A 20,564-nucleotide genomic window follows, 5' to 3' on the forward strand; every position below is an offset into this window, starting at 1 on the left:
CTAAGTCATCACAACGAGAACACCATCACTAACATAGGCACACAGGGCAGCCACACAGTAGTTACCGTGAGGAAGGAAGCTGTTCTCTTTCCTCTTTGTTTTCCAAAGCTCCCTTTTATCCAAAGAATAAGCTACTTCAACCTCCGCAGGTTTTAAAAGAAAAGTCTGTCGCTAATGGGAACCAGGCCAGCTGGGAAGTGTTTAATGGGTGCTGACAGGGTGATCATCTATGAACAAAACAGGCAGCTCCTGAGAGAGCACGGAGACCAACTGTTCTGCTCTCCTCTAAAAGGAAAGGACAAAAATGTGAAGAATCGAGTCACAGAATATTCGGTACAAAAACATTTCTCTTAAACTTCTGAGAGCACAGCACAATCCTCTTCCCTCTGATGAGTTCTGAAAGAAAGGAGAGTGAAGCATATCTAAGGGGGCAGACACCAGGCTTGAATCCAGAACCCCCACTAAAGTTCTAGAAGAGTCTGGAGCCAACTAAAATTGAAGTAGATACAGATTTGTCCCAAAGCATATCCAGTTAGGGTCTATGTTAACAAGCAGGGCTGAATAGTTGGAAATTACAGATCAAAAGGAAAAGGTGGTCTAAAAGGAGAAAAAACAAACTATTATCTCTAGAATGTGGGATTAGGGAGTTCTCTCATTTTCTACTTACTACGTATTCCCATGGTTTGGGGGGTTTGGGATTTTGGATGTTACCTTATTGTAATTTGCTCTAAATGGTAAGAAGCTGATACTTGAATAATAGCTGGTCAAATTTTTAGACAGGATTTCAAACATCCTGAATGTCTCCATCTATCCTGACATGCCCTTAGGCCCAACTATCCTTCGAGGTTCATTGCCATGCACATATGGGAGAAACACTTAGTGATAAGACTTGTATTTCCAAAACCTCGCTGTAAATCTTTGACCCCAACATATGACTTGAGCATATGTTAGCCACATTATCCTAATTTACCTCACAAACCTCTTTTCTTGTCTGTAAAATGGGAATCACAGTTACTGCATTGACGTGGTATGAAAACTAATTGAGATGGTATTTATAAAAGGGGAAATTTGTCTATTACCAGATCTGGCCACAGTGAAGGTCTTACCATGTATCCGGTTCTCTCCCTTTCCTCCTTTTTTTCTCTCTACTGGTGGATATCAACTCTCACAGGCATGAAGTAAAGGCAGAAGAGGGTAGGACAGCGTATTCAAAGACCTGATTTTCTACTTAAAAAATATTCATTTGAAATTCTATCAGAAAGTTATATGCCTAAAAAATTCATTACCTCTGTTCTAATTATACAAGAGCCTTACAACTAAAATATTCTCCCAATCATCTAAGAGACCACCACTTAACAGTATATTAGATGCAAAAATTTCAGATTTCCCCATGGGTGGAAAGTTTAAACATTCAAATTTTCAAAAGAGAAGCAAATTGGAATAAAGACATTCACAGGAAGCTATTTCATATCCATTAGTTATCATTTACACATCAAATACATATAGCATTAAGACCAAATATACAGAATTTCCACATTTATATACAGTAATCAACATAGTGCACAATTCAAATCTATCTTACAATCAAGTGTACAAGTTTAGATATGGCTTTATAAACTACTAAGAATAACTGTGCTAAAGTAACTCATAGGTCCAGAAATAAACACTGGAATGCCACTTCCACATTGAGGGCCTTGTTCAGCAAGATGCTAGTCATTGTGTTTGCAAAACAGATGGTGTAGGTAAATGTTTCCAGGCAGTGTCTACCCAACAGCCCTCAAGAAGCTGAAATGTGGGTTCAAATTATACCAGCATTGGTCCTTCCTATCTCAGATATCTAAAAATAAATCTGTACATCTTCTACGCTTTTGGAGACACCAGGTTATAAACAAACAGAAGAAAGACATAATCAATGATATGATGGTTACCAGGAATTATCAAAACACGCTTTTCAGATGGGTGCTAAAATTCTCAGGCCATCCTGTGTTTCCAATATTTGGTCTTTTCCCCTTCTTTCTTTTCTTGTTTTGCTTAAATCAGAGTGCTGTGAAATCTTTTTGGAATTTTCAAGACATTCTAGAGCAAGTGGTCCCAAAAACAGAATTAAAAAGAGCTCTTGTAAAGGTGACATCTATTCACCCTTCTCTTCCCCTAACCAAAAATGCCTGTTTTAAGAATAAATACTTTGACCTAAAATCATGCATCCATGCCTATTTTACATCCACTTTGCCACAAATGTTACATACACATTCTTAATCAATTGCAGCCTTCTAGGGGCTTCTCCAAAGTACCCCTCGCTCCGTTCTCTAAACTCTATGGAGTACAGGAGAATATTCTTTGTAAATTTCTAGGTTTGCCATGGTTTTTAATGTACATAATATATCAGTGCAGCAGTGTGAGCTGTGTGTGTGTATGTGTGCGTGTGTGTTTATAACTAAATACACTGAGGGGCATGCTCAAAAAGTTTTACTGATGAGGTGAAAGAACACAAAGGTGTGGAGACCACTGCCTAAATAGGGAGGATTTGGGATGTCTCTAACATTTAAAGGACTTCTATAAGACAAATATACAGTACTTTGTACATTTTATAATTATAAAATGGAAACTATATGCCGCAAATACTTTTGAGAGACCAGAAGGGAGTTCCAGAATCAAAGGAGTGAACACATTGGGGCCAGCCACTCTCCGCTGCCCCCCATCTCCAGGCCAAGATTCAGGTGAGACAATTCGGGAGCACAAGAAGATAAATTAAGACAAAGATCAACATTAGTGCAATGCTTCCTGCACTGGCCACTTGTATATCCACAAAGAATCATTCCCTCCTGACTGCATTTGTTTTTTATTTAAAACCTGTACTTTGGATTATTTTAGTAAGATTCCACCACCTAGAAAACTTGAAGTGTGCCTGACACATCTCTAACAGAGCCATACTACATGGTGGCTTGAAGTCCCAGTATCTGTGACTATTTCCTTCTCTCCTCCGATTCAAGGAAACTAGAATACCACCAAATAAAGGACTCAGACCCTCCTCTTCCCAACCATCACTATCAAGAAACCATCACCCTTATCAACATTTGAGTTGTCAGACACTCTGCATGATGCAGATCGCTGGGAAAAACATATGTTTGCAATAAGCATGATCCCATGAGACTGATTACTTGAGGTAAAATCATCTTGACAGGAGTAACATAAACATGTCACTTTTACTGAAGGAGTGATCCCGCGAAAATTTGAGCCTTGTCTTTAGTCTTATTGCTGCAAAAAATTTCAGATATAATTTGTTAAAGATAAAAATACAACCATTTGGACATGGTTTATGTTTTAATAAGCCAAATGTGATCAATTATTGGGGGATGGAAGCAAATATGAGAGAACACTTCCAATTCTGAACAACTGTTAAAGGCAAAAGTCCACAGGTTATTGTTTGTCTTTTTGAAGAGGAAGGAGATAGTAAATATCCAAAGTATTTCTCTTTTATAGTCCTCCAATGAACAAAATTACATTATATTTCCTCTGCTATCTGTTTAGCCACTGCTAATTAACATGGCAATTTAGAAGCTGAATCTCATTGTTTTTAAACCATGGGGTAATTTTTTAAAAATACTAAAGAAAGAAAAAGATTTAAATATTACTGACTAATCAAAGTTACTCTACTCCAGAGCCACAAAGTAAAAAAAAAAAAAACAAAAAAAACCGATGCTTCCAATGGGGGCTGGGAGGTGAGCTAGTCACATTTAGTAATACTACTTTTTATAAAATTAACTATTGTCATAAATATATATTGCTCTACAGTTAGTGGATTGTTTTAAAATATTTAAAGCTGTAATTAAGGACAATAGCAATTTTAAAATATTCAAGAAGGCCATCAACTTCAAGGTTGAAATTATTTGTGTACGGAACACCAAAGTACTGTATCAGTCTTTTGCTCTAGATAATTTTGCTTCCCCACTGAAATGATCAGGAGTGTTGGTGCTGGCTAGACCACATCCATAAGTTATATGTTGTATTATTGCAATGGCTCCCTTTATTTGTCTACAAATTTGACAATATGTGGTAATAATCCTCTTGAAATTTGAGCATCCTCATTTGTCCTGGTCTAGCCAGCAGCAGAAGTTTCAGAGAGCTTTGGTGTGGGGACAAGAGTCAGAATGGTTGAGGAGGTCACAGGGCCAGCCCCCAAACAGTGAGTTGCTTTCCTTTAAGCTATTTTCCAGTATTCTGAATCATATCTAAGGGGCAAGGTCAATATGTTGCTGGTTCCAGTTGTCTTATCTTAAAGATTAAAAAACCTTAAATATCTTTTAGATATTCTCTAAAATCAAGGACTAAAAACCTAAGTTTCTGGTAAGGAATTCCATTGAGGAAAACCTCACATATGTTTGCATTTACTCCTGGCACTAACAAGAGTTCTGTAGGCAAGAGGTGCCTTCCGCCCCACCCACCAAGGGGATCCTTTTGAACTTTGCCATGTTTCATCCAGACCACTGGAAGCAACTGAACAAAGGTCAAGAACTTCACAATCACACGCAATTGATCCCCAGAGCTGTTAAAGATGGGTTGCAGAGTCCAGCATTTAAACTAGGAAGTATTTGCCATTGAATGTACTTTCATCAGTTCTTGTTCGACTTAAACAGCACTGCATAAAAAGGAGAACAAAGGATCCTGGGTCATAATCAGGAGCAATAAAAATCACTTCACCCTGTAAAAAAAAAAAAAAAGAAAAGAAGAAGAAGAACCTGAGTAGTTCCCTATCAACAAAAGGCACCATCCTTTTATTGAAAATACACTCAATAATTGTTCTATGAATGAATGAATGGATGAATGAATGAATGAATACAGGAAAACCTGATTGTACAGACCTTTTTCCTGTAAGGAAAAAATCCAGCCTCTTCTCTCCTACCTTAAGCCCCAGGCCTACCTATGCAGAAGTGGTGGGTTTCAGGGCTGAAAGGAAGCTTGCCTGGCCCTGAACTGGATTTTGATAAATCAACTTTTTGGATGGTTAAAAGATAACTGACATGACAACAACAACAACTAACAGCAAAATCTTGTCAGTTTCAAAATGCCAAACCTGTCAAAACAGATGTTTTCTTAATTAATGTAAGACAGCTCTTCTTCTTTCCTTCCCTGTCACTCAACACATACTCAATGTGGATAATAATAGAGATTACTTTTGCTGGCACATCCCATACCAATTTTTATCCTCTCTGGATATGTTAAAGACAAGAAAGAATGAACACTAACAATAGTAACAGTAATTTTTGAAGACTCTTTAGAAGAAAGCGTCTTCAACTAGGATCCATGAACCCCCTAAGGAATCCATGGATAATTCCATGTGTCTAAATCTCCTGAACTCGTATGTAAAATTTTGTATATTTGCATGTATGCATTTTTCTGGGAAAAGGTTATTGAACTTTTATTAGATTATCAATGGAGTCCCTGACACAAAAATTTTAAAACTACTTTCTGGTGTGTGACCTACTTTCTGAGCATACCTTTCCCATGCAGCCTTCAGGGAAGGAAATGATGAGTGCTGTGTTTCTAGAGGAAGGGGAGATGATGATGAGCTAAGACATCTCCTTGTTGAACAGACGAAGTTGGGCCTGGAGAGTTGGGTATGAGTGGACCAGCGCAGAAGCACAGGCATTTCAGGAGAGGGGCTGGTAGGAGCAGAGGCAGTGTGTGGGGCACATGAGGCATGCTTAAGCAACAGCAAGTGGATCAGCCTGGATACACTGGCTGAGTCACGTGGAGCAGCCCCAGGAAACAAGGTGAATAAAGAGGTGAGAATACCAGGCCTTAAAGAGTGACCCTCATCCTGAGACAATATGGCACCCCATCAGAGCCCAGAACTTTTTAGAAAGATTAATCTAGTGGTGATGGCTGGAATGGATCAGAGAAGTGGCCAAGCATGTAAAAGAGGCTATTGCAGAAGTCTAGGCCAAAGAGGATGCCCTAAAAAAGATTGCCACATCTGTTCTTTTCACCACTCTGTCTCCAGTGTGGATCCCAGGGCCAGGCATGGAGTAGGTGCTCAGTAAATAGCCAATGAGTGAGAGTATGGGCATGGAGCCTTTAAAAGATAGCCAGGAATGAAGAGTCCTGGTGATTTGGATATCCATCTTGGTATCATTCACAGAGCTAGCAGTGCCTTGCACAGAGTAAATACTTAAGAAATATCTCTTGAATTGGCCTGGTCCAAGCTGAAAAGACATGGGAGGACAAGAGTGGAGAATCCCAAGCACTCTCTGAGAGAAGCTGTGGGTGTGCTGGTTCTATGAACTTCTCAGGGAGTGTGGGTTTTAAAAGGAAACCAAGTCAAAGTGGTGTCATGGCAAGAACCATCTAAGGCAAGGTGAAAGACTTCAGTTCCGGATCCTGCCCTTCAAACTGTGTGTCTGTGACACTGAGCCAATAATAACCTTGAGGCTCTCTTGTAAGGGGCTTTCTAGAGCTAATCCATGGTCCAACTATACATCCCTATGATTCTACACCTTCTCTCAAGACCCATGAGGCTAAAATCCCTAGCTCTTCCACTCCTTGAACTGTAGCTAATTCAGAAAAACATATCCTAATACCACAGCATACACCAGGCAGGGCTCACTTGAGGACAAGACTGCAGTTATAACTGAAGTGCAAGTTGTTCTAAGTCTGTGATCACTCAGCTGGATAGCCCATAGCCTTGGTAGTGTCACTGTTCACAATTCATTATGTTAAACAACAAAATGGTAAACTCTGACAGTATAGTTTACTGCTGCATAAATTTGTATTGTCCTTATATCTATTCTGACATATGCAGAGTAAAGCATACTGCTGCTGTTCATTAATCCTGAGGAATAGGAACAGGGATGAAGGGCAAAGGGAGGTGAACAGAGGGGCAGAATTTATTTTTATGAAAAGTAAAAATGAACAAGTGGCCAGTGGGTCTTCTGTCCAACCAAAAGCATCTGTTAACATTAAAGATCACACTTCCTTAAGTCACTTTCCAGTAAAAAAGAAATACAGAACTTGAACAAGTGAGCCAGATGACCAAAATGTCCCCTAATTTCTTATTTTTTCTTATAAGTAGCACCTGTTCATCAAATTGGAGAACACTTCAAATCTGGGCAGCTTAAGCATGAACCATATAAAATTAAAGCCCTCCCAGAAAGGACTACGTAAGTCATCCACACCACAGTGATTTCCTCTTGATCATTTTGTTTCCATAACCCACAGTGGGAAGGAAAACCTGTGTCTATTCCAGAGTTCCAAATCAAATTACACCCACAAAATGTTGAGTACCCAGTCATGAGCTGTCAGGCCAGTACTCAAGACTCCAATTGGCAATGTCCATTCAAGCCCCTGTGGGAGGTACACGGAAAGAATGAATTATTTTACAACTTCACTTTGAACATTGGTTCCCCATGTACTTGCCCTCCAAGTTATGCACAAAAAAAAATACATATGTGAATCTACATACTCATAACTTAATCCCTCCTGAAGTGGAGATACAACATACTTGGTGCTATACAGTAAGAATAACTTATAGGCAAAACTTCAAACACAACTCTTTCCAGCTGAGTGGGGAAAAGGCATCTCAGTATTTGTGGAGACAGGTCCACAGTCCACCTGTTTATTACATTTACATTTTCAGGCCAGGAGTTTCCCTAGTCACACAGAACTACCACCAGCTGGCCTTGGAACACACTTGCTAGAGAGAGAAGAGGCGAACAGTCCTCCCAAATGATGCTGGAGACAAAACAGGCTTATCCATCTACATCTTCTCCCCCACATTCTCAATAGGCATCAAACAGTCCTCTCAAAGATGAACAGTTTCAATAAGATACTAACAAATGAGTTCTCTGTGGAATAAGAATTTCTAACTTAGATAATCTCAGCATTTCTTCCCAGTTACACATGCCCTACACAGTTACTTAAATGGTAAACAATCTCAAAAACTCCTCCCCTTTACTTCTTGCAATCCACAGCGTTTTAGGATAGTTTTGCGAAAGCTATATTCAAAGAGAGTCTTTTTCAATTAAAGTACATGAACTTCTCAGAAGAAGTCGCTGTCTTTTAAGAAGTGCCTCTGGACCCCATAATGAGTAACCCTTACCCAGTCAGTTGTGGTCAGAAGCAAAGCAGTTTTGTTTGTGACTCTCCTAGCCCAAATCCCCAGTCATCACCCCAGGATCTTCAACCCCTGTCTCACTGGAAAATGTTCTTAGTCAACAAAAACTATGTCTTCCGAGATGGAGTGCCTCAGTAAATACAGTAACTCCAAGAGTTCATGTGCTCCACGGGGCGCAAGAGGGAGTACGGAGAGGGGATGGAAGACCCTCAAGAAACACTAAGATTTGTCCTCAGCGTGGCCTTCCTCTCACTGGGCAATGGCTGAGAACACCAGAAAAGTTGCATTAGAAAAACTGCATAGAGTCTACACTGCACAAAGTGCTTTGTTATCAGTAACAGGATCCTCTTCCCATTTCGTCTTTCAAGACATCTTGCAAGGTGTCTTCAAAAAGACATTACAAGTTGGCAAGCTTCTGCTTACAAAAATCCATCAGATCCTTTCCCCTTCACCTCTATTAAACCCATCATATTCCTGAGCTTTACTCCCTCCACATAAATCAAACACAGGCAAAAACACTGCAGAGTCGACAAAGGACAACATTCCAGTGTGCATTCAGGCAACGAAAGAAAGACTTTCCCGCAAATATGCAGTAGAATTGAAGACCGTTTGTAGCTATCGATGATTTGTAAAAATATTTCCAAGTTTCTTTCAACAAAAGATTTCGATTCAAGCAAGATCAGAGAGGAATGATGACAGAGTCCTCACTGTGCCTTTGTGTCGGTTTCATCTGCTTGGCTTTTGCGAGCGACTGTGGCTGCTGTTGCCTGGAGATGGGATTCCTTTGCCCTCAAATCTTCACACGTATGAAGCACATGAAAGAATCAAATGTGTTTATGTCACACCTCTTTCAAGAGGTTTAAAGCGCTGAATGTTACCACATGAATCCTCACAACGCCCCTGTGAGGGAGGTAGGTGGCGAGTATTGTTATCCCCACTTTACAGGTGGGGGAAATGAGGCACACAAGAATTAAGGGACTTGCCCCAAATCACACAGCTCGTCACTGGCAGGGCTTAGAATAAAACTTATACTGAATAGCACCTAGCACAGTGCTTTGCACAGAGCAGGTGTTCACTGAATATCTATGGATTTTATTTGACTTATATCTCAACATACAATATACACACATAAAATACAAGCAGCCAGCAAAGAGCATTTATCTCCTACATTTCTTCTCACGACATCTCTCATTACTTCGAACCCTAGTGGATGAAAGATGTTGAAGAATGCATCTCGAAACTCAGCCCTCGGGTTGAAGAGGATCAACCTAAACACCATCTGTGGACAACCCACTCTTGCACCTGCTCTCCCACACAATATTAGTTTTCTAATGAAAACAAAAATGGATTTCAGGAACCATGCTGACATTTTTTTTTTTTTTTGCCTGTTTGTTTTAAATGGAGCCATCTGAATGGTTCTGTGTTTTGTTTGTACAAAAAAGAACTAAGGCTGCTATAGTCCAGTTAGCTGTGAGAGCTGTGCCAAGCACGAAGATCTCCCAGCTCAGATGGATTTCTACCTGGGAAACTGGACCGACCCAGGGAGTGGCAGCTCCCACAGAAGAGGGTCAGCGAGGCTGAACATCACTTGCACTGTTCGTGGTCTGTGTAATCATCCATGTCCACATCAGAATCAAAGAGCGAGTGTCCAGTGAAATCCGTATCTGGGGTTCTGGAAAAACTGTTCTCTGCTCCCTCATCTTCAAAGGTCTCTGTCCTTGAGTAAAAGCTGAAATCCAGCAGGGGCGTGTGGGTTTTGCTGCCTTCGCTGCTCTCCTCAGACTCGTAGATGGTGTTGTCATCATCATGGTGCCACTCCGGCCAGAATTTCCTCCTTATCCTCTCACAGTACATGGCAAGGTTGATCAGCTCACCTGGAGAGTGGCAAGCAAAGCAAGGGTTAGTTCTCAAAGGCAACGATCTACCAGCCACTTGACTTTTTGGAGAAATTTGGAAGAATGGGGTGGGGACGTTAACAATCTTTTTCCACAGATAGTCAAAATACTTAGATTTTTATACACATAAGAAAAGTGAGTGGGAAAAGTCAAATTCAGTGAGTGGGTTGAATGAAATTTAGGAGTGAGTCCTACAGTAATGAGAAGTTAAGGAGTCAGGAGTAGTTTATCCAAAATGGCAGCTAAACTACCATCATCTGGCTTTAAGAAGCATTTCATTATTCTATGTTTGCATATCAAGAGAACTAGTGCTTCGACTGGTTCATATTTAAAATAATTTATAGTCCATGAAAATATACCAACTATTAGTTGGATTAAGTCAACCAAAAGTAATCACTCATTCCACAAATATTTGTAGTGTTATTATGGGCTGGGGACTAAGCCAAGTAGTTGGAAAAAGTTATGTTAGGATGGAAATTTTGCCATAAATAATCCATAAAATGGATAACTCAGAATTGTCTTTATAGATGCATATGCCTGCAAACACATTTAGTAAAACAGATATTTTTTAATTTTTTTAAACAAAATTCAACAGCTGCCCCCACGATTGGGTTCCTGCTGAGTCACTGGCTCCTTCTTTTTCATGTGAATCAAAGAACACTTTTGTTAAGTTGTAAAAATTGTCCAGGCATTTGTCTGAAACATGAAACCGTATTTGGCTTTTATTTCCTCATTCCAAATGAAAAATGAAGAGGGTGAGTTTTTGCCTTTGATCCACCAGATGGCAACATTGCTTATAAATATATACTTTGTCACTATCTCTTACAGGACTTTATTACCCTAAGAATTATTCTTTGGATGTTTATTTTTTAAAAGTTCTATAAACATTCACTTATTATGTAGGCAACCCATGTTTTGTTTTAGAAAAATAGGTAAGCAAAAAATAAAAATTACCAATAATCTCATTCTCCATAATAACATTCTCATCTACATTCTTCCAGAATTCTATATATTTATATATACATTTACATTTACTTACATTTATTATATAGAATTTACTATATATACTGTTTCACGGCCTACTTTTTCCATTTAACAATATATAATGAAAATCCTTCACACTGTGACCACCTTGATCATTGCATAGTATTTCATTATACAGATGTACCATAGTTTCATCTTGTTTTTACCAATTTCCTGTCTCAGCCATTTAGGATTTTTCTACAGGCTGACTATAGTCTGTAACTACTCTATTTTATTTTCTATCAAAAAAAAATTCTCATTGTGCAAAATTGGAAGTCTGAATATAGACAATGTATAAATCCTAAACAAGAAAACAAAAAGGATTTGTAATCTCATCAATCCAAGAAAACCACAATCAACATTCTGGTATAATTTCTTTTAATATTCTTTTCTATTTATTTGTTGTCATTATTATTATTACCTACTACTTCCTGTAACATTATTGTAAACATTTTCTCATGTCATTAAAATTTTTCAAAACTTGATTGCTGTTCTCTTAAATAAACACATCCCCACAAAACACGAGAAAGCAAATCTCGCTGCTTCATGGATTCCATATATTGGTTCCAGCTCACCATTTTCAGTCTTCTCAGATCATAATAGTTTGACTCACACTATGTTTGAGTCCATTCTGATTGCCCTCTACTCAAAGATTTTTACGTACATGCTCAGGAGCCAAAAGCAGAAAAGCCAACACCATTGCTCCTTTTGGGAAGACGCATGCAAAACCTTCACTTGTTTTCTCCCTCATGAAGCAGTCATGAGACCCCTCACCAGTTGTTTCTACCAGTAACAAGTAACCAAGAACTGGACAGAGATGTGGAGGAGCAGCCAGCAAGTCAGAATCTATTCACGAGATCCACAGGACCTACACCATCTCTGACTCTATCCACTTCTGTGGCTGTTCTTTCTAAAGCCTTTCTTCACCTGTCTTCCAGGAGAGTTGCCCCCTTCATGATTGTGTGACATTAATGCCACTTCAGTGTGCAGTAATAAAAATTAATTAATAATAGCAAACACATCTATAGCCCGCACTGTGTACCAGGCACTGCGTGAAGCGCTTTATTCATCTGTTGAATTCATATTAACTCCCTCAGTCTCTGCAAAAATCCTATATGAGGCAAGAACTATTATTATCCCCATCTGTAATGGGAAAACTGAAGCAAAAAGGCTTAATTAATTTGCCAAAGATTACGAAGCTAGATAGTGGCAGAGCCAGAACTCAAACACAAGCAGTCTCCACACTCCATGCCCTTCACCACAACTCGACTCTGCATCTCTACTGGTGAGCTGACGGCCCGGCCTGAGAATTAACAGCTTCATACCACCTGTCACAGAATATTTTTCTATAATTCTTCCTGGAGTCTCAAGAATTATGAAGGGACAGATGCTGCCCTCAGAGATAATGCATTGTCACGAAAGAAGTGATCATTCTGTCATGCAGTCAGGAAACGGTCTGCTTTGATAAGCAAGGGCTGGGAGCTCACACACCCCTCCTCACATCCTGCCCCTGTAGAAAGAGAGGAACTCTATAACTGAGCTCTGCCTTTATCTGACTTTGCCAATCCCTTCCCGTGCCGAGATTCTCCATCAACATGCTCCGCATGCTCAACATGACCCACTCAACATGCTACCAGCCAAAAGAATAAAGTTGGCAGTAGAAATAAGTTGTATGTAATGTGTATGTGAGTGTGAGAGAGAGAGAGAGAAAGCCTCTGTTAACATAAACGCCTATATTGAAGATGTAAACTTTGTGAAATAATAGAAAAACTGCATTTTTTCAAAGTGTACTCAACAATTAGATAATTTCATCCACCAAACTAGTAAAAATTAAAGTCTGATAACATCCAGTGTGGAGGGTCAGGCACTGTGCTACATGGCTGGTGCAAGTATAAACTACTATAATCTTTCTTGGAAAGTAAACTGACGTTATCCATTGAAATTTTAAATGCATGTATCTGTTGGCCCAGAATTCCACTTTTGGTACTCTATGCACAAAAATAAAAGCATCAGTACATAAAGATATATGTATATGCATGTCACATGCAGTATTATGTGTCAGTAAAAAAGATAAAAATAGCCCAAATGTCCATTAATAGCGATCAATTGAATAAATTATAGTGTATCAATTCTGTAGAATATTGTGCAGTTGTTAAAAAGATATGAGGTTCTATTAAATGCAAAAGGCAAGTTATAATGCATACAATGTAATCCCATTGTTTAGTTTAAAACAGTAAAAACAAACCAAAACAGTCATAGACATGTATGTAAATCTGTACATGAAAGAGAAAGGCACAGAAAAATTCACTCCAAATCCGTAATATTGGTTAATCCATGGAAGTGATATTGGACAATGATGAGGGGGAGGTCACAAATCTTTGAAAATATGCCTTGTGTAATTCAACTTACTGTGACAATCATTTATTACTTGTTTAATTTAAAAATCCAACAAAATAAATTAGTAAAATGCTAATCAGTGATTAGAGATATTTTCAGTTAACTTGAGAGGATATTTATCAGAAAGCTAAATGGCCCTCTACCCAGAGGACTCTCCCAGACAGCATAAAGAGCTTTCCTCTTAGAGTATCTCCAATGGAAATAACCCCCACTGCTCTTTGAAAGAAGTGACTCATTTTCTGTTCCCGTATCACTCCAATTTCTCTAATATTCAAAAACATTCTGTACAAATTGACACTGAAAACACTGTCAACCAGACCCAGAAGCCAGGACTCAGTTTCTCCAGCTGCCAATCACATACCGCAGGAATGTAGGTGAGGGAGAAGCCTGCCAGCGTCTCCCAGCACCACCCACCCAGCCTTTGGTCATTAACCAGCAAATATTTGGAAAACATGGGGCCGACGCCCACACCCACTGTCTGGTCTACAGGTATTTACTCAGCACCTCCCTGTCCCAGCCCTGCATCAGGCGCTGGCTATGCCCTGGGTTGCCCCTTTTAGCCTTGTGTGACGCAGGCAGGGAGAGTGCTGTGCATCTCCTCTTTAGGAAAATTCTTAACAAACTTGAATACTGTAATGAGCTCCCTACCCCTTGTCTCCTTGAAGCTAAAGCACACTAATTTACAGACCTCAAAATACAAAAGACAGCTGAACCAGCCCTTTCCTGAGGCCTGAATGCCCCACAACCACCTCTTCCTGAACACCTCCGGACGGAGAACACTAAGAGGGTGGGGGTGGGGATATACTTAATACATTTTGCAAGGATATCCAGCATTGTTTCCATCTTTTAATCTATCAAATAATAAGCAAAAAAGACATCCACATGCAAAAAATAACTGTTGGTGGAAGAGTTGCTGAATAAGGTTTTTCTTAGAACACAGAGGTTGTGTTTCTTACTAATTCAGAAAAATAGCGTTAGGTTCTGTGGTTTTAAGCTGGCTCTAAGGTGAACAGCTGTGCTGCAGGACCCTTTCCCTTTCATTGCTTCCATTTCTCTTTTCCAATTCTCCATGTCTGTTCTAAGGAATTCCCAAATCCACATGCAATTCTCTAATAAGGATGCCCTGATCAAATATCAAATGTGACTCCGCATTAAGAGTGTTGCTGATGATACAACTGAGATTCTTTTTTTTTCCAGTAAAAATGGCAAATATTTCAAAATAAATTATATTCAACTCTAATCAAGGAAAAAAGGAGGTGCTTTCAGACACTGGTCATGAGAATGTAAACCGCCACAGTCTTTCTAGAAAGCAATTTAGCCACAGAGATCAAGAGCTTCTACACTTTGAGACAGTCATTCCCCAACTAGAAATTTAGCTTAAGGAAATAACCAGAGATAAGTAGAAATATATATTTATACAACATTCACTGTAGAATACTAGTAAAAATTATTTGAAACAACCAAGTCCAGAAAAAGATTAATCACATAAATTACAATATAGTCATAAAACAGGATATTATATAACTACTAAATATATTGTTTTGAAGAATATTTAGTAAAAGGGAAAGGCCATAATACACAGTTAAGTTAAAAACTTCAGGATATAACTGTATCAACATCATGACGCCAATTTTTAAAAATATACATACATGTATCTGATACAAGATGAGAATACATACCACAATATTAACAGTAGTTCTCTGTGGGTGAGGGGGTAACAAGTTATTTCTTATTGTTTAAAGCTTTTCTATCTTTTCTAAATTTTCTCAGTAAGGAAATAATATTTCATATATCCATATCTATCTACAGATAGATATAAATACATACACACACATATGTATATTTTTTAAGTTGCTGAATATTTGAAGTCTGTCTTCCTAGTCACCATTTTTAAGGAAAATTTCTCATTATCCTAGATGGTTCCAGAAGTAGCTTGTGTGACTCAGTAAACTGTATCTAGGACCGAAAAGCTAATATTTATACGCACATACCCATACACTCACGCATGTGGCAAGGCCACTGGTGCCCTGGCTGTTCCAAAGCTAAGGCAGAAAACTGCCTGGCCCAAGCCATCCACAACCTGGGTTGGAGCCAGTTCTAAATTACCCAGGCTCTTGGTCGTTTCTACTTCTCCTTCTTCTTGTTACTTCTTGGGAAAGTCTCCACCACAGAAAAAGCAAAGGCAGGGAAAGAAGCTGAGATCAAATTAGCAGGATGCCTGCATATTAGCAGCTCCGACCAAACGGTTTGGAAGGGGCATGGAACTAACGACTGAAATGAGATTTAGAGTCTCTCTAGGGACTCTAATGATTCATGCTACTCCTGTCCCCAGGGAGAACTGGAAGCTACTGGCTTGTTTTAAGAATCAAAATACATGCAACTAAGTGCCAAAACCCCTCACAGATGATGGTGTCAAATTCCCCCAAATGTGTATGTCTCAGGGCAGGACTCAAAATCAATCCTCTGAAAACACTCATCATTTCTTTAAAAAAGAACACTAAATGCCTCAAGTCCTTCCAGGAAGCAAAAGGGCAAAGGGCCAAGTCATAAATAAGTCCACAAAAGATGCTTCCCGTCTGCAAGAAGGATTCTATGGAATCTGAGAGTTCTACTGATAATGGATACCTAAATGCTTCTGACTAAGGAATAAATGACCTCAATAATATGTATGTGTATATATATGTGCAGAGGGTATGTGTGTGTGTATGTGCTTGGGTATTAGTGTGTATGTTCAGGTGAGTATACAGGGAGTATGTACAGATGTATGTGAGTAGATGTGGGAGTGTATACTTGTGAGTATGTAAGGGTAATGTGGTGGGGAAATCGAGAGAGGGAGTAGGAAACAGCAGGAAGAGAGAGTAAATATAAAATACACCCCTAAATGAACTAAAAGGAATCAATATCTTTTAGACCACCATGGAAAATCTGATTAAATAAAGGGAAACTATTTTAAATGCTACAAATATCACCAATATGATCACGTATTCAATTTAGGTAAGTTCCAACACACCACAAGACAAGGAACGTCTCCATGCTGATCATTTAGGAAATTAGCTATCAGTCCATACTCTCCCTAACCCCACTCAGCTGAAGTTCTGGAAGACCTTCCGTCAATGCCTGATCCATTCCAACCAAATTTGATAATATATCTAGAGTCCCAGCCTCACCAACAGGAGGATATGGAGAGTGACTCCTATCGTCCTTAGCCTGGTCTGTACTTCTGGGTATGCACATGAGTATGCTCACACACACACACACACACACACACACACACAGAGCTATAGCCTTTACCAACCTCCCCCACCCACCCATGACAAACACATATGACTGTTCATCTGCCTCAATTTCTTGTATAATTCTGCCTTACTTGGTTCCATCCATCCATCCATCCATCATCCATCCCACCATCTCTCCATTCAACATTAAGAGCATTCTATGTGCTATTCACTGGTAATCTCATCTGCACCCCTCGCCTGCTCACTTGGGGCATAAACACCTTGATTAACTCTTGTTAATCCCCTTTCCCAAACCTAAATATTTGGACCTTGATGTTCACATCCCCAGCTCCAGGCACTTGCTTAGGTATTGCTTCAAATTGGAGATGACTCCAAAGAGTTCCCACCCACCAATGCAGGGAAGCCTCTCCCAAAGGCCCCAGCTGCCACATATATCTTACCATCCCACTCCACCATACACACACACACACACACACAGACACACACACACATGCATGCATACCAAGATCTGGTCCCTTGACATCAACCCAAGTTGAGCTCACTTTCCCTGCCCTTTACTCCTCATTACCCCCACCTCCACCCCAAACAGATGTTCACTCTCTAGCTCTGGTCCCTTTCATTCCCACTTTTATGTCTCCAGTCTAGAATTGTAATTCTGACAGGGCTTATGGCCAGGATCATACAACAAAGATAGAAGATTGTGTTCCTTTGTCAAAATGTACAGATAATTATATTAATAATAATACTTCACATAGCACCAGACTTGCAAAGCATTTGTTGACACTTTACTCATTTTCCCACAATCTTGAACTTTCCAGATCTACTACTACGACACCCCACTGGAATAGGAGAAAGGAGTGCTTTGAATGTCAAATGACACAGAATCATATACACTTAAATCTACATGTGAAATATCTAAGACCAGTTCAAACTCAAGAAGAGCATCTGAAATGGGGAGTCCTTCAGCCCCACCCAACCATGGTTGCTGCAACGCTAGATACACCAAAAGTGGAGACACCACTGTCCAAAGGAAATCAAAGAAGACCAAGAAACAAGGGCCCTAGGTGGAATTCAAGCCCTGTTTCAGCGACAAGGATTAAGTCCACTAAGTAAAGAGCTGGAGGAAACGCCCTGGTGTAGGATATGGCAGGATTTGCGTCAGCTTTGCTGAGAACACAGTCTGAGCAAGATGGCAGGCAAGAAGCCCAGTCTTTCCTCCGCCTCTCTATGTCCTGAGCACAGAAAACCCACCCTGGCCCCGGACACCACAGCCTGGTGTCTCCATAAGCACAGTCAAGCTCACAGGCCTAGAATTCTCCATTGTTCTCCTCCCACCCCCCTGCCCGCAGCTACTCCCCAAACCTGAAGAGGTTTGTAGGGCTTGCCTTTGATCAGCCGCTCAGGTCTCGTCCCAGGTAAGGTCCACATTGCCTGTGCCAAGTGTCCAAAGACAGTGGCGTCGAGAGTGGAAAGCTTGGGCCCCATGATGTACTTCTTATCACCTGCAGTAGATAGAGCAGAGAGGTCACTGGGCCAGCCTGCGCTGCCCCACATGGTCACAATGGCATTCAGCACACTCACATCATATGCTCATTTAACTGGGCATCAAAAGCTTCGCAGAGTCAAAATGCATGCACCACATTTTTCTCAAAAAAAAAAAAATTAGAAACACAAGCAAAACAATTCTGTGATATACCAACCCATACAATAGCAAAGCAGGGAAGTAAGTGAGAACATATCAAGGAAAGAAGATGAGGGAGGAGCTTCATGGAAAAAAGGGAGGACCCTCCTTATCTCAAACACCAGTAATTAAAGCTTGAGAAGCTTGAGAACACCTGAAGTTTGTTTACACCATCTCAAAAGTAACCCAAACCAAGCACACCCAACTTCAGCACTTCCTTTATTAAATTATTACACTTTATAAGGAGAAACAAGGAGCCTAAGCTACTGAAGAAGTTTGGAGGCAAGGTTCTCCTTGCTGCCCCCATGGTCTAGGCAACGTTCTCACCACTGGGCACCAGCTTCCACCGGAAACACCACATAGAGAGAAGCTATAACCTTCCAGGCCCAGCCGTGGGATCTGGCTCCCACACAAGGATGTTTCACCCTGCAGCTCCATCTCTCCTTTTCCACCGCTGCTGAACTAGTTCAGGCCTTGTCATCTCGACCATCACGTCTGACCCATCACAATTGCCCCAAGTCGTCTTCCCTGCTACTGGCGGGACGCTGCAACATCTAAAGGCAGCACCAGTGGAACTGATCCACCTGGCACCCCTTGTTATTCACTGTGGGAGGCTGGTCATTATTTAACCTCTCAAATCCTCAGTTTTCCCATCTGGAAAATGGGGATAACATCAAGGGTGCCTATTTCCTAGGGTTATTGTGAGGATTCAATGACATAAGGCATGTAAAGCCCTTAGCACCCTATCTGGGTAACTCAATAAACATTAGCCCTCTTAACGACAGCCTGTCTGTTTCTCCAGTCCAGCCCATATTCCACCTGAACTTTAATTGCTAAAACACTCTTTTCATCACATCTCTCCCTTTCGCAAATACCTTCTATGGTTTGTGAAATGGGTTATGAAATAAAGTCCAAAATCAACTTGGAATTCAAGGCTCATTATATTCTGCCTCAAACCCATGTTCCAGCTTTATCCCTCATCTGTCCCTTACTCGAGCAAACCTAGGGAGCACCCCCATTCCCCAGCACACATTATGCTTCCCACTGCTACACTTTTGCTCATGCTGTGCCTAGCCCTTTCCCTGCCCCCCCAAACCTATATGTGTTCCACATGTCTCTCTATGTGACCAATTCCATCCACCCTATGAGGACCAGCGCAAGCCTCCTTTCAAAGCTTCTCTGTCTACTCTATCTGGTGGCAACAGGAGTTTTCAGTTCACACAGCTCTGTGTTCAGATCTCACTTTTACATGCATAGTCTATAAAATTTTAAGGCCTTTACTGCCTATTAACCTCAGTGTCTTGACCCATGAAATAGAAGGAAGCACTAGTTGTTTCAGAGAATAACTGCGGTGATTTGAGGAGAGCGCACAGCAGGTGGGTCCCACCTCTTGCACCCAGCCTCTCGAGGGGCATTTTTTCCATACTGTTCTATATACTGGTTGTTTTTCATGTGTGCCTTTTATCTGTCTAGCAAAATGTAAGCTCTTTGAAAGTAACAGTAATTTCTTATTTTTATTAAACAAAATCTAATACAGCGTTTACTACATGCCAAGCATGGTTCTAATTGCTGTATTCTACAATATCTATCTATTTCACTGTTCTTGAGCAGGAAGCTAAGAAAATTAAATATCTGATGACAATGCATAGACAAGCTGGGAGGGGAAGACGGCTGGAGGTGGGAACGCAAGTTAACAGACCGACGCAGGACAAGTGAAGCTGGAGGTTGACAGAGGTGCTAGCTAACGTTACGGCGGTGACCATATTGCAATATACAAATGTATCAAATCAACACGCCATACACATTAAAGTTAGACAATGTTACATGTCAATTATATCTCAGTTTAAAAAATAAATTTAAAAAACAAACAAAAAAAACACAAATAGAGCTAGAGGTGATTAAAAAAAAATTTCTACTCCATATCCCACAGGGACCAAGGAATACCCTAGACTAGTACACTACACTCAACCTAAGCAAACTGTCTCTTCTGGTGAGGACCAGCAGGTTGTCCAAGCTGGAGGCCTTCAGTGTTCCCCATCATCAACCAGCTTCTGCATCATCTGAGTCTTACCCTGGGATCTAAGCCCACTCCCCAAATACCATGAAGAATAGGGGCAAAATACCACCTGGGCAAAAACAACAAAGAAAAACTGGGTACATCATTTGTAAGAGTGGCAGTTACTTCTTCATGGTACGTCCTGCTGGCTCCATGCCTCAGCATT

The 20,564-nt window shown here is 40.3% G+C and overlaps 1 protein-coding gene across 5 annotated transcripts in view; it reads right to left on the reverse strand.

The window, feature by feature from the left end:
- Window positions 1-1,463: 1,463 nt before the first annotated feature.
- The window catches only part of FAXC (failed axon connections homolog, metaxin like GST domain containing), a 73,224-nt gene continuing 54,123 nt past the window's right edge, over window positions 1,464-20,564 (reverse strand). For 4 of the 5 annotated variants that reach the window (XM_070223586.1, XM_023650842.2, XM_001915544.6 and 1 more), the window contains 2 exons: window positions 18,047-18,163; window positions 1,464-9,984 (listed from right to left, as the gene is read on the reverse strand). In XM_070223586.1, the coding sequence (XP_070079687.1) occupies window positions 9,695-9,984; window positions 18,047-18,163 (407 nt within the window). In that variant the 3' untranslated portion in view covers window positions 1,464-9,694. The remainder of the gene's footprint in view (window positions 9,985-18,046; window positions 18,164-20,564) is intronic. The other variant, XR_002810893.2, reaches the window with a different exon arrangement.

The sequence above is a fragment of the Equus caballus genome, chromosome 10 (assembly GCF_041296265.1).
Source record: "Equus caballus isolate H_3958 breed thoroughbred chromosome 10, TB-T2T, whole genome shotgun sequence".
In the NCBI taxonomy this organism is placed as follows: domain Eukaryota; kingdom Metazoa; phylum Chordata; class Mammalia; order Perissodactyla; family Equidae; genus Equus; species Equus caballus.